Below are 15,311 nucleotides of genomic sequence, written 5' to 3'. Positions count from 1 at the left end.
TGACACAAAATGACCAACACGCAATGAGGTTCCTTGATCAAGTCAGGACCTTTTGGCAGCTTGGTTATATATTCCTCTGGTGGGTAATCAACGATGGTAGTGTAGCACTCATTCTCCATTGATGGCATTGAGCTGACCTCCCTGGATGAGTTTGACTGACCCTGTGTGCCTCCCCTGTAGGATGAGTTGTGGCTGTTCACAGGAATTGATGACCCACAGGTTATGACTGTCATTGGCATATAGATTTCTATTGAGAGTCTGAGTACCTTTCTGCACTCAACTAGAGTTTCACAGTTTAACTGAGCACACAAACTGTTGACATGAACTTGTCTCGTTGATCACAGTGGGATAAGTGTGTCTTGAGTGGTACACAATCACCCAGAGCCACTGTTGCCTGAACCCAGAGTAACTTCATCAATGGGTAGGCCCAGTCTTCCACAGTCTACAAGTGTTTGTGATGCCTGCAAGAATTCACATCTAAAAATTGTATTATGGCTGCATTCTGGTAAAACTAAAATTTCTGAGGGCTGTTTTCTATCATTGATAGTTATTTTTACAACACAAGATCTTATTAGCTTGATGAATTTTCCATTTGCAACCTTCAGTAGAATGGTCTTTCAATCTATAAACATAATCTTCTTCAGCTGGTGACAAGCACCTGATTTCACAGAAAATAACACCCCAGAATAGACCAGCAGCTGGACAGGTTGATGGTTGTTGATGCCAACAGTGTGACTGATATGTATCATTCATGGTGGATTTTTATCTTTGGTGGCCTCACTCATTTAGTTTTCCTGATTTCTGCAGCTGGAGAACTGGCTGAAAGCTCTTTATGGCAAATTAAAACCATTGCACCCAGTTCAAGAGTAACCACAAATATCATTAGGGCACAGTGATGGGCTTTGAGGTCACCTGTTGTGATCTACATTTATTTGGCATGGATAATATTGGCCTGTTTGATGTCTTGTAGCATAATACTCATTTAACACACTTATTCTTTCTTGATACTAGCATATGATGTGTGATCCACAACTGGAATTTACCAGCATCACAGCAAACATGCAATGAAATGACAAAAGTAATGGGATAGCACTTAAAATCATTGGACCTCCCCTTGCCTGGCTTAGGGCAGCAGCTCGATATGGCATGGACTCAACACGGTGTTGGAAGTACCCTGCAGAAATATAGAGCCATGCTGCCTCTATAGCCATCAATAGTTGCGAAAGTGTTGCTGGTGCACGAACTGACCTCTCAATTATGTCCCATAAATGTTTGACAGGATTCATATCAGGCAATCCAGATGGCCAAACCATTTGCTTGAACTGTCCAGAATGTACTTCAAACCAATCTCAAACGAATGTGGCCTGGTGACATGGCACCTTGTCATCCATAAAAATTCCATCACTGTTTGGGAACATTATGTCCCTGAATGACAGCAAACAGTCTCCATATAGCCAAAAATCCAGAGGACCTTGTCCATTCCACATAAACACAGCCCACGCCATTGTGGACTCACCACCAGTTTGCACAGTGCCTTGTTGTTGACTTGCGTCCCATGCTGTGGTTTTCTTATTGTCTAGAGTCCAACCAATATGGCCCGGGAGAGGCGCTGCAGGTGATGTCGTGCTGTTAGCAAAGGCCCTCGCATCGGTCGTCTGCTGCCGTAGACTATTAATGCCGAATTTCACAGCACTGTTCTAATGAATATGTTTGTTGTATGTCCCACATTTATTTCTGCACCTATTTCACACAGTGTTGCTTGTTTGGTAGCACTGACAACTCTATGCAAACTCCGCTGCTCTCGGTTGTTAAGTGAAGGCCGATGGCCACTGTTTTGTACAATGAGATATAATGCCTGAAATGAGGTATTCTCTGTACGTTCTTGACTTTGTGGATTGCGGAATATTGGATTCCCTAACAATTTCTGAAATGTAATGTCCCATGTGTAACTCCAGCTACCAATCCAAGTTGAAAGTCTGTTTATTCCCACAGTGTGGCCATAATCATATCAGAAACCTTTTCACATTAATCACCTGCATAAAAATGACAGCTCCACCAATGTACTGCCCTTTTATACCTCGTGTATGCGACACTACTGCCATATGTTTATGTGCCTATCACTATCCCATAACTTGTCAGATCAGTGTACCGTATTTACTCGAATCTAAGCCGCACTTTTTTTCCAGTTTTTGTAATCCAAAAAACCGCCTGCGGCTTCGAATCGAGTGCAAAGTAAGCCGGAGTTCTGAAAAATGTTGGTAGGTGCCGCCACAACAAACTTCTGCCGTCGAATATATGTAGCGCTACACAGGCATGCTTTGCGGGCACAAAGATAAATACTGGCGCCAAAACCTCTGAGTCAGAAAATAAATTAAAAAAAAGGTGGAAGACGAGCTTTTTTCTCCGCCCCAAGTTTCGTCCAGTGCATTTTCATACATTATCCAACGAAGTAAATACAAATTCCGTATTGTTCATCTTCGAATGTAGCAGCATTTCAATGTACTATGAAAATCCGACTGGCAGGACTGTTTAGGATGTTTGTCAATATGGCCAACTCTTACGTTCTGAATTTTTTCCTACCTGTGAGAAGAGATGGTTGCTAATAGGAACTTTTGACTTGTGAATCACATGCAGTATTCTCTTCACCATAAGAATAATACGAATATAAACATTTTGCCATGTGTTCTTTCGTGTTTGCTGCTATCTCATTTAAATTCTGTCTGCCTAATAAACTACAAAACTAGACTCTAGAGTGAGACAACAGCAAACGCAGAAGAATATACATATCATGTCATGTTTATATTCGTATTATTCTTATGCATAATAGTGATACAGTCAGAAATGAAGCACGGCAATTGACTAGATTTTTAAATCTAAGATGACTAATTTCTGTGCAGAATGTAATGTACTAAAGAGGCGTCTGCAAAGATTTTCAAACGGAGAAAAATTTTCGTCAAACTCTCGTTCAGAACATTTTCAATCATACACAGTCTATTATTTGGTTCTTGTTGATCATTATCAAAGAAAGCAGCAGTGTAAGTAACAACAAATAGCAGTCTCTTGCCATTGTTTCGCTAATGAGACAATTCCTCTCTTTTTTTATCGTAAGCGGCGGTAGCACGCACAACAGAAACCATGCCGCCAGCGGCGACAGGTCATAAACACACATTATCAGAAAGCGACAAACAATGCATAACACAGTACAATAACGCATTTTCAGCTTAGAGTGACGTAAACACCTATAACAAAGAGAACAGCACTTATCAGATCAAAGAAAAATAAGCAATTGATTCAAACCAGGCGAAGCACGTGAAAAAGGAAGGGTGCCTGATGCATAGCTACCTGGTAAAGCTTAACTGCTAAGCTTACGACACGAACCAAACTACTGTAGCTGTATCGTCATTCATTCGACCTAAATTGTGTGTCATATTACAATGGACCAACTTTGTTTCGATTTGGATGTGCGGCCTAAAACTTTTCTCTCCCTTGAATTTCGAGTCTCAAATTTCAGGTGCGGCTTAGAGTCGGGAAATTTTTTTTCCTTGATTTCGAGTCTCATTTTTCAGGTGCGGCTTAGATTCGAGTGCGGCTTAAATTCGAGTAAATACGGTAGGTGTCTATTACGAACACTGACAATTGTAAGACTGTCAGTGGACAAATCAAGGAAGATCTATTATCAGCATTTTTTAAATTTATCTTTATATTCTTTCTGTGTAGTAGAAATAAGACATAAAATTCAAATGGACGTACTGGATAATAAATAATAGTTCCTATGGCCCTTTTGGATAAGAAGTGCTAAATGAAAGTTCTCCAACTCCTATCTTGTTAGAGGCAGCCTCAAATGCTGCAGATGTGCAAAAAAGATCTCAGTGATAGTCGTCCTAAAAACTGTGTGGGACTTAAGTTATTTGAATGGATACATTCGTCAGTACATCAGCAGCTGTTACATAAAGCTCCTAACACGGGTCCTAAATAGCATGCCAGCCATTGCCAACCTGTTCTTCAAAAGACTGAGGATCTGACATACTAGAGGCATTCTCTATGGCTTCACCTTGGAATGTATGATAAATTGTTGCCTAGTCTGGATCCTAGAGACCAGAAAGCTTCTTAGCTGATTTCAGTGCGGATTGAGGATGTATTGATCTGCCATCAACAATGTCACCTTGCTGGAGTTGGCTACACAATTTACTTTCTTACGTAGACAGCATGTAGAAGGTAAATTTTTGACATACAAAAAGAGTACAATAGTGTTTAGAGGCACAATATTCTTAGACAGCTCCATCTTACATGGAAACCTGCCTGTACTCATGTGGTCCTTCACATCTCAGTTTTTGTTCAATACAGAGTTAACAACATGGACACTAAAATACAGCTAATAAAATCAATTACCTGAGTACTACATACATCCTTCTGGCAACTGAGGTGAGATTAAGTCATCATCCTTCAACTAAAATTAGGGCTCAATCTGATGACACATAGCTTCCTGCTCCAGTAAGATGACCCTATGAGATTTAGAGCTTATGGCTAAATTACCCTCTGATCTGTTTTAACCGATGGTAGGATGACCTAAGATTTTGTCAAGTGTATAACTTTCTGCGTAAATTATTAGAAACGTTGCTTTAATGTGTTATCTGGGCAAGTGGCTCTTTCTGGGTTTTCTACAAGTAATCAGCCAGCCACACTACAGACCAACCAGGATTTTAACTGCACATTTTAACATTGACAATATTGTAATTTTACATTCTGCATGGTTAAGTATGTGTGTAGCTGAATGCAAGTGAAAAGGAGGGGAGGGGGGAAGTGTAACTATAAGTGAATTTTTATTTTATGTTCTTTTGTTTTTCACCTATTTTAACAACATGTACGGATGATAAGGGTAGACCTCACTATGGGTGGTTTCCTTTCATTGTGAGGTTTGAGTAACCTGAACCCTCTCATCCTAGAGAAATGAACTAGTATTTCCAACAGCTAGGACGGTGTCATCACTCCTATGTATGTCTACTGGCGATACTAATATTATTGCTTCCTGAAGTTACATACTGGTCACTAATTCCATCTCTGAGCTAACAATATTTCTGTTCAAATCTCAAGGTAGTCACAACTAGAAAACATATGAACTTGGGTTTCAACAGACTCCTCCTTGATCTGTGACTATCATCTGTACAATTTCAGATGTTTTGGCTATTGCAGTAACAGGTCTTTATCAGGATGATATTACATACTACTGATATTACAGCACTATTTTGTTCATTCAGTAGCTGGCCAAGGTGATTTTCACACCATTAGTGATTTTAATTCTCCATTTTCTTGTGTGTTTTCTGTTCATTTTCATGATATACAGTCATTTAGATTGGTGAGGTTTCTTATAGGATTAGGACAGAGTACATAAGCATATTTTGGAAGGGCAACACTAATTCAATTAAAGAGAGAAGAGCACTTGTAAAAATTCCAGATGTTTATATAAATTTTACACAGAGACTAGTTTGTGGCTATATACAAAATATGATACTCGCCTGTAGACAGTGTACTACTACAATTGCTCAAAATTGTCAGCAGAACAAAAGGATTATACAATATTCACAAAATATTTAGCACCAAATATTTCAAAGAATTCAGGAATGTTATAGGTGTCTAAATACAGTTTGCATTTGTAACATGTGTGTACGTAGACTTTAAACCACTGGAATCTGTACACTCCAACGCCACATATGGTTTCCTGAAAAAATGAAAATGGTAGTGTAATAGTCTTTGAACACTATCATCATATCCATACAACTACAAATATTATCACGAAGACTGAACATCCAAATAAGTTTTGAAACTGAATGCAACAGCAGTGCTAATAGCCTACAAAATGTTTTTTTGTTTTCAATGTATTCACAGATCATCATCATCATCATCATCATCATCATCAATGGGTGTACGTGGGAGGGGAGATAGGGTGGGAGGGGAGATACGGTGGGAGGGGAGATACGGTGGGAGGGGAGATAGGGTGGGAGGGGAGATAGGGTGGGAGGGGAGATAGGGTGGGAGGGGAGATAGGGTGGGAGGGGAGATAGGGTGGGAGGGGAGATAGGGTGGGAGGGGAGATAGGGTGGGAGGGGAGATAGGGTGGGAGGGGAGATAGGGTGGGAGGGGAGATAGGGTGGGAGGGGAGATAGGGTGGGAGGGGAGATAGGGTGGGAGGGGAGATAGGGTGGGAGGGGAGATAGGGTGGGAGGGGAGATAGGGTGGGAGGGGAGATAGGGTGGGAGGGGCGACGGGAAAGGGGCGACGGGAAAGGGGCGACGGGAAAGGGGCGACGGGAAAGGGGCGACGGGAAAGGGGCGACGGGAAAGGGGCGACGGGAAAGGGGCGACGGGAAAGGGGCGACGGGGGAGTGGAGACTGAGCACCGCCAGCTGCAGTCATCGGTTCGAGACCATGTTAGACAAGCCCCTCCTGCACCAAGTCCCCTCATGGAACTTAGTGCCACTGCTCTGCCATCTGCACCTGCCATTACCAGAATACTGCCAGGTTGGTCATGTCCAGTGCACAGCGTTCTTTAGCTGACTCCACAGTAGATGCAAGCAGGGCCCCGAGTTTCTGGGTGCAGCCATTCTGCAGTAGAATGCATTTGCAGCAAGAAATGTGGTGCTGATGACGGGGCCATGGCCCACGGACACACTGCCCGGCACTGCCCAGTCTGAAGTCAGCAACGTAGGGCACCTACATGTGCAACTCCTCGACAGGTTGGAAGCCAGCCAGGTGCGAGCCAACACCAGCCAGATTTGCTGGAGTTGTGTGTATGCCATCCATTACTAACAACACAATGTGTATTTGAAGTTGAATAAAATACTTCTCTCGAACACCCGTGTGTCACTGGCCCCTCTGTCCAATCACACTGCCACTCACCCTACTGAGTGCTGTCAACACTCTGTCATATGAAATGGAGAAAGTGTGTGGTCATTAGAGCACATACTAGTTAGGGCAGGGGACAGAACATCCTGAATGATTCAAGTATTCTGTAATATTCAACTGGAATTATTTAGGGACACTGCGAAGAATCAAAATCAAGACAGCACAAGATATGTTTGAAATTCATGTTACTAAAGTGATTTTTATTACCTCTGGCAACAACATATCCTGTCAACAAAATCACTGAGGGATGATAATGTTGTTGATAATGACTCATTCTGAATTGCTGAAACAGCTTCATCTCTTCCAGAAGAAACAAATATCTGAAGGTCATTTTTTGGAAATCCTGTCTTGTAGTACAGCTGAAATAAAATAAAACTGTTTTATTGTATTATGAAAGAAACATAACAATGCAGTTTTCCAAACTAATATTACACAAAAATCTTTTTATGTGCAATGCCTCAGAACAAAAGGTTGAAAGTTGCTATTTTCAACTTCTCTATTGTATCAGAAGTAATGCTAATCAATCAATTATTAATACTGTTGTTGTTGGGGATGTTCTTGTTACAATATTAAACTGCAATGACTCCCTCTAATGTCTGTGGTAACAAAAACTATAATGTCCCAAATTTGGTACTTATGGGATAGAGGGAGAAAAAGGAAATTTACAATATACTATGAAAAATGAGCTCATGAGAGTGAGCATATATGCACATTGGACAACAATGATTATTAGCCAATGCAATCCCAGCATTGTCATTTAGTGATTTAGAGGCAGGTGGAATATCTAAACCAGAATGGCCAGACCTCGATTTGAACCTACTATTCCAGAATAAAAGTCCAGTGCTTTGACTAGCATGTCACTTTGCATAGTAATGAGAAAGTACTTCATTTTTTTATGAGACTGAAAGAAACAGGAAAGGAAAGCTGGTATGAAGAAAAGTAATAGAAAAAGAACATGGTCAGCATAAGGAAAAGTATGAAGTTAGAGTAACGCAAATATTGTAAGTAACATCACTTAATCACATAATACACATATAATGAACAAAGCGTTACAGGTTTAACATTGTCAGTGCCACATATGCAGAACTTTTCTACCCTGTGCCTTTAGTTGCATACAAAATCACATTGCAATTTATTATAATTAAGGTCCAAAATTTTAATTATAGTAATCCTAATATTTATATACTGAGTACCCACAAAGCTGAGAATAATCTATAATGCTGTGAAACTTTCATGTACACACTGCGTACATTCGAATTAGTACCAAATGATTAGTTAATTTTACTGTCCTTACTATCCTGAAAACTAGAAGCTGTAGTAAATCAACTCACTTGACTTTTTGAACAGCACAGCAATGAGCCTAATTAAATATGCTGTTTAGGTGTTATTAATTAACTGGAACATAGGTCCAATGTAATTTTTCATGGACACAGAACAAAGTGTCAATGATTAATACCTCATAAACTTTGAGATTTCCCGAGATACTGTCATAAGCTTGACCCAGGAACTTTACATGAGAAAACAGTACTGCAATCTGAGTTAAGATTCCCTTAGTGAATAGCTGGCTGAATTTACACACATGCAACAAACTTTAACAGATGGTGTAATTAATATTCCAGCAGTTCAGCCTGTTGCTTAAAGATAGTTTGGTGAACTAGACAAACCAGAAATTTCACAATAATAAGGTTTCTTACAACATGAAACTTCCTGGCAGATTAAAACTGTGTGCCCGACCGAGACTCGAACTCGGGACCTTTGCCTTTCGCGGGCAAGTGCTCTACCATCTGAGCTACCGAAGCACGACTCACGCCCGGCCTCACAGCTCTACCTCTGCCAGTACCTCGTCTCCTACCTTCCAAACTTTACAGAAGCTCTCCTGCGAACCTTGCAGAACTAGCACTCCTGAAAGAAAGGATACTGCGGAGACATGGCTTAGCCACAGCCTGGGGGATGTTTCCAGAATGAGATTTTCACTCTGCAGCGGAGTGAGCGCTGATATGAAACTTCCTTGCCCACAAAAGGCAAAGGTCCCGAGTTCGAGTCTCGGTCGGGCACACAGTTTTAATCTGCCAGGAAGTTTCATATCAGCGCACACTCCGCTGCAGAGTGAAAATCTCATTCTTCCTTACAACAGGTCGCTTATAAAAGAATTTTATGTAAAAGCATAATGTATGTGGGACACCATACTGTAATAATCCTGATTAAGAGAAATGTGTTATATCTGAAGTTGTCTGAAATGCAACATTAAAAATGAACAGTACTTACCTTTATTGTTTCATATGCATCCATTATTACTGATATGAAGAGGCTGAGAATAACATATATATACAGGCTAATGAAGCCATATAGATAAATTCGGCTGTACCACCATAACATTGGTGATTTTAAAGACATTATGGAGAAAGTTGCAAACATGTCATCACCATTAATCAGGGCAAACAAACACTCAGATGTGCTTGCTAGGGATCGGAACTGCAACAAGAAGGAAATCTATTAAAATTTTTAACTGTTTGTATCACCAACAAAAATTTAACTGAATTTTCATAATCATATGTAACAAGAATAGATAATAAAAGATAATTAAAGATAGCTAAGAGGCAAGAAGACTGGCTAAAGATGGGTTGTATGTAATGCCACAACACGATACCAGCTTCGTGTTTCATCATTTTCTAAGAAAGTAGTTTGCAGCCAGAGGTTGGAATGCACCAGGAAATTACATACTCAACAACAAACAAACTGTTTACATTAAGAATAATGATGTAATGGGACAGAACTTCAATTGAGAAAAGGAGAGGCTGTTGATTGAATGTGAACAGGAACAGTCTTCAGGTAGTCAAGGAAGAGTCTGTAAAGGAACTTACTTACAATGACACATAGCTGTTGGAGAGCAAAGCAGAAATGCATTATTTAAATAATAAAACGCTGTGCCAGTTAGGTATTTTTTCATGCATAGAACAATGTGTTTTGATAGTTTATTTTCATTATCAAGTAAAGAGAGTACATCATCAAAATGCACCATGCTATGCATGAAAAAATATGTAACTGGTCAGTGAATGACTCAGTTGCAGACTTTCTAAAAACAACATTGATTATGATGAATGAAATTAATAAATACATTAGCTGGAAGACAGAACCAACAATGATAAATTTGCCATAATATTGAAGTTTGTATATCTTAGGGATGGGAATAAAAGGTAAGAATATACAATTTGTTGGTGTGAAGGGGTAAACATATCCAGAAGTTACCCTTAAAATGCCTTCTTAAATTGACCTGAACAGCAAGTCCAGAGTTATGAGAACAGACTTGCGTTGTCAACAACAGTTAAGGCCACCTGTTAACAGGGAAAAATAATCATAATGAGTAGCTGCGACAATAAATCGAAAATGATTTTGTATATGGTGAATTCAAAGGTATTTGTGAAGATGTGAGAAATAATGCAAAGTCAGGCAGGAGAGAACGATGTCATAAAAGGCTGTTTAGGGACAGTTATGCAGAAGTTACACTGTATTTTAGGTGAAGGAAAGAAAATTTTCCTATTGAGGCGGTACTGGATTCTGCATGGATGAAAGGGACAACGTTTTTGTGCAGGATTCATTAATGGGTCGTGTGCTACTAGGAGGCAAGATAATACATGTGGTAATCTTCAGCTGAAGTATGAGAATCTTCACCTGAAGTACACGAGAACCTTTACAAGACTTATCCGATTAAACATAGGGGTACAGTTGAAGTGGGAACGTGTAGGTATCGCTGCTTATACGTCAGTCATACAGTGAGCCAACTTTCACGACACACCCATGCACTTTGTTTAGGACCTACCAAATGAGTGAGTGAACAGGTGACAAAAATGAAATTAGATCACAGTTTCCATTAACCGGTGATCACAATAATTGCATTTGCATAACAGTTCCACTCTGACACCGATCCCAGAGGGCATAAACTACTCGGTGATGAGTGTGTTGTACGATTATGTGAGTGCGGGAGAAGAGTGGACGCACGTCTGGAATGAAACAAACCTTTTTCTCATGATTGCGGGGCACCATGTATTTCGCGGAAGTGATGAAGTGAGAATGGATATAAATGGAAAGCACCAAACAAACTTCCGTATGCGTCTGTGGGGAGTTTGCATTAAGCTTGACCCCAGTGGTTTGCAGATTGAAGTTACAGACTCTCGAAAAATGCATTTACTGTACAGCAGCTCAGTTCACACTGCCATTGCTTTTTCTGCTGATCTGCATCCATGTGCACCACACATTGCCACACTTTTGCCTATCGGCAGGTATGCACGCCGACAGATATCTGATGCATCCAAGTTGGGTTGGCTGTGAGCAGCTCTGGTCTGTTCATGCATTTTTGTGGTGCGGCTGCCACAGAGTTAAAGGCGAGACTAACATGGAGATCTAACAGCAAGGCAGTCTTTGAGGTAAAGCCAATAACTTTATTGGAATTATCATTCAGTTTGTCATGTTCTTAGGTTTCATGGTGCAGTGAATTGAGGAGGTTGGCTAGGTTGTTTCTACACAAGGACTGAAGTTTACTAAAAGGACTGTACAGAGTATATATCCAAAATGAACTCTATATACTTGCTTCTAACTCGCCAGCATGTCCTATCAAGTTATCTCCGAACTTGTTGTCTCCGTATGTGCTGGAAGCTATTACATTCAGTAAATATCTAAGAATAATACTAAGAAGCAAACAAGCAATTGTAATCAGTGGTAGAGAACACTCACATTTGTTCCAGTGTTTACTGTCCTTATCAAGTAAACCTGATGGACAATGTATGGATTCAGAGATGCAATGCTAATATCGTAACTGGTTGGGACGGCTCCTAATAAAGGGGAACGGAGACTCTCAGAGCACCAGAATGGAAATGTTTGGATTGAAAGAAATACTGCTTTTGGGAAAACCTACTGGGTAAATTTAGGGAACTGGTATTTATGGTAGACTTTCTAATAATTCTGCTGCTTTCACTGTACCTCTTACTTAGGTACCATGAGAATGAGTTAAGAGAAACTAGGAATATACAAAAGGCATTCAATCATTTTCCCCCTCACCACATGTGTGAATGGAATATAACAGCAAGTGGTTAACTGGCAACAAGTAGCCACTGTCGAGCACTACAGAACAGCTTGCAGGGCATATACATGGATGTAGAATTGATGACCAGAGGGCAAAGGTGGGGGACAACTCAGAAAACTGCATAAAAATTGCAAACATGTCAAAGACACAAAGGAAAAGAAATTAACACACATTTTAAAAAATCAATTTGTGTCATTAAATTTAAAGTTTCCATTTTGGTACCTTGTTGTTTCTGGTACTCTGATTTTCTTTTGACCAAGTCTGTGCTTTTGATGAAAGCAGAATACTAATTTCTGAAGCACATTTTGAAGATTATATTTTTTAGCTGTTGAACCCTATTACCACAGGGTGACAATATTATGTGAATAAATTAATAATTTGGCTGCTCTTGTTTTGCTCTGTGTATTTAGTCACTGCTTTGTAGCAGTATGTGTTATTTGTGGACAAACTTATTGCTGTTTGGTTATTCATTTACTAATTTTTCGCCAACTGAACTGCATGTCTCTGTCTCATAAACCTGCAATTAATAGCATATAAGCTGAGTGTAAAGTGGGTGAAACAATACAGTTAACAACATAATACTTTTCAGTGTACAAATAAGCTATAATGATAAAAATAATTACAGTAATAACAGTCACCTTCATGTGATATGGTCCCAAGATGAGCCATCCACAAAATGTAAAGCCTGCATAGATAAGAAGTGCACATAAAAGAAATCTCAAAACATGGGGTGTTGCTTTCTTGAGCGTAAGAATGACCACCTGAAAGACAGAGAGGTTCCACTTTTAATGTAATTTAAAAATCATCATTCGAACAGTTTTGGTTGAAAACATGTACACAATAGTAATCTCAACAGATGACTGATCCAATTAGGAGATCGTGATGACTTGGTGTTAGGATGCTCAGTGACAAGTTTATCCCTGCTCTTCCTACAATAAACAGAAAGATATGTTATAAATGGGATAAATTCACATACTAACATTTCAAAAACCTTGTCAGAATCTCACTGGTCTCGCCCATTTGTACTCAAATTCAAATGTATTCACAGGTATTCTTAAAATACTAACCCATACTGCCTGTTTAAAATATACTGTTAAAATGCTTGGGGATAACAGTTGGTGAATCCATTTAGTCTCCAGTGGCATGCCTCCGTTTTGTTATTGAAATGAGATGTAGTTTCAGTCAAGCTATTTGAAACGATACGTGAACACACAGTTTTTACAAAAAGGTGTATTATATAGTGATGAACTTCTTGTCCCTCAGCCCAATACTCTCTTTCTCCAACTGAAAATTTTTAAAAATACGGTTTCAAGTAAACAAAATCATGTACCAAATCAATCACGAAATATGTTGGGCCTCTGATGTTTGAGGCAACAGTTTATTCTATCCACAGATTATTACTTACACACTCAAAATGGAATGAAAGAAGATTAAGGTTTAATACCCGATGTCATTCAAGATGCATTGCTCAAACTTCGATTCAAGAATGGTGAAGAGGAAATTAGACAGGTCAATTTTTATGTAACCATCCTGGCATTTGCCTACACACCTTACGGAAACTGCAATTGATGTAAATCAGGATGACCAGTAAAGTTTCATGGATTTCACAGAAGCACATTCACATTTTTGTGCTTTTATTAATAAAGATTCAAAAAGTCTTTGAAACAGCTATCATTTGGATGTTCTAGCTCTTCTTTCTTTCTGTGATTGCAAAGAAAAATCAGAGAATTTCCATCTTCAAGACGAAGATTGTTTATTTTTGTTTTTCCAGTAGAGATTTCTACACTTTGTGCTACCTTCAGTAGGTTTTGATTTATCATTCTGACGCGTATAACAGTATCATTTATTTTGTGCTGCTATAGTCTATGTACCATACTTTATGCAGCTTATGATTTTTCTGGTGCTGCTGTGCAGAAATGTTTTGTTTTAGTAATAAAATAAATGATGTGTGTAATTGTTAAAACAGTGATAGTGAACAAAATAAGTTATTCAGACAATTAACTAAATGATAAAAATACACTAGCACTAGAAACCATAAGAAGCTGTATGGGACTTTTAACACTAGCAACAAAAAAAGGTGATAGCATTATGCGAGACAGAATAATAAACAACAAAGACACAAAGAGTTAAAATGTGTTTGAGTAAAACAAAAACAAACACTGTGTCATGCAGAAGGTAGATATTATCTCCAATTTTTGAGAAGTATTGATTGCATATGCTTGAGTTTTGAACATATGCTCAAAGTTTGGATTGCCAGCCACACTAAATACCTGTGATTGTGGCAGTTCTAGTACTCTGAGGACTGCTTTCACCATAATGAGGTGCCCATCATATTTGGAGTGATGCTTCATTACCCTCTTCACACAGACCCAGAATCTGGGTGGTTGGTGAAAAACAACCAGTGTCTTGAAATATCAAGCAATGATGATCCATAAATAGCAATGCCACAACCAATTCATGACCGTCTGGATGTTTCACAAAACAGTGCCCCATGTTTGTCTGCCAAGGCATTTAAGATGTTAGTGATTTTATGCATTTTATTCTAGGTCTTTAAGGTATGGTAACCAGGTTACTTTTTTGTCTAAGATTAGAGTAGAAATCATACACATTCGTTAAATGTTAAACAAGTGTGTCTATTTTGTGTTACGTTTGGTTAAGCTTGTGATATGAATGGTTCAAAATTTACACAAATAGTTTTCTGAGTGAAAAACTTTAATGCAGTCTTTTCTGTCCATTAAGTCAACTTTTTAACGGTCAGTAAATTATCCACGAATATTGAACACTTAACAGGACTCCTAAATGGGATTGGAATGGACCTAGTTTTGATATTCTAAAGACGGTTGTATCTTCCATGTTAAGAAACATACCAAACAAATGGTTTCAACATAAAGAAGTTTTTTGTGTGGTTACATTCAGGTGAAGTGCAACCATCTTAATCTACCCTGGAAGCAGCTCAGTATGTTTTGTTGTCAAATGTTTGCTGCGAATGGGTGTGTTGGGAGGGCCACCAAAAGTTTTGTACCAAATGTGTCAAAGATACTTCAAGTACTTTCCTCTCCTGTGGACACTGTCTCTCCTGTAGGAGATACATATCTAACATTACATATCCATATGACTGTGAGTGGCATGTCAATGGCATGTTTAGGTGTCCTGTAAAGGGTAAATAGGGACCAGGGAGGATTCAGTGTTATGCTAATTCCTCTAACAAACAAGTTCGAGGTGCCATCTTTCACCGAAACTGAAACTGTGTCTGTGGGATTCACTTCTCCTGTTCTGGGGAAAATTACTTCGTCCTGTGTCAAGAGGAGGCAAACACAAAATGGTAGGGGTCTATT

At 39.2% G+C, this 15,311-nt stretch overlaps 1 protein-coding gene across 2 annotated transcripts in view; it reads right to left on the bottom strand.

The window, feature by feature from the left end:
* Positions 1–5,453: 5,453 nt before the first annotated feature.
* The window catches only part of LOC126248909 (mucolipin-3-like), a 200,585-nt gene continuing 190,727 nt past the window's right edge, over positions 5,454–15,311 (bottom strand). For both annotated transcript variants that reach the window (XM_049950387.1, XM_049950386.1), the window contains 4 exons: positions 12,615–12,737; positions 9,165–9,371; positions 7,107–7,258; positions 5,454–5,716 (listed from right to left, as the gene is read on the bottom strand). In XM_049950387.1, the coding sequence (XP_049806344.1) occupies positions 5,632–5,716; positions 7,107–7,258; positions 9,165–9,371; positions 12,615–12,737 (567 nt within the window). In that variant the 3' untranslated portion in view covers positions 5,454–5,631. The remainder of the gene's footprint in view (positions 5,717–7,106; positions 7,259–9,164; positions 9,372–12,614; positions 12,738–15,311) is intronic.

This window comes from Schistocerca nitens, chromosome 3 (assembly GCF_023898315.1).
Source record: "Schistocerca nitens isolate TAMUIC-IGC-003100 chromosome 3, iqSchNite1.1, whole genome shotgun sequence".
Classification (NCBI taxonomy): Eukaryota; Metazoa; Arthropoda; class Insecta; order Orthoptera; family Acrididae; genus Schistocerca; species Schistocerca nitens.
The sequence above is the reverse complement of the archived record's forward strand: the minus strand, read 5'-3'. Positions and strand labels throughout refer to the sequence as shown.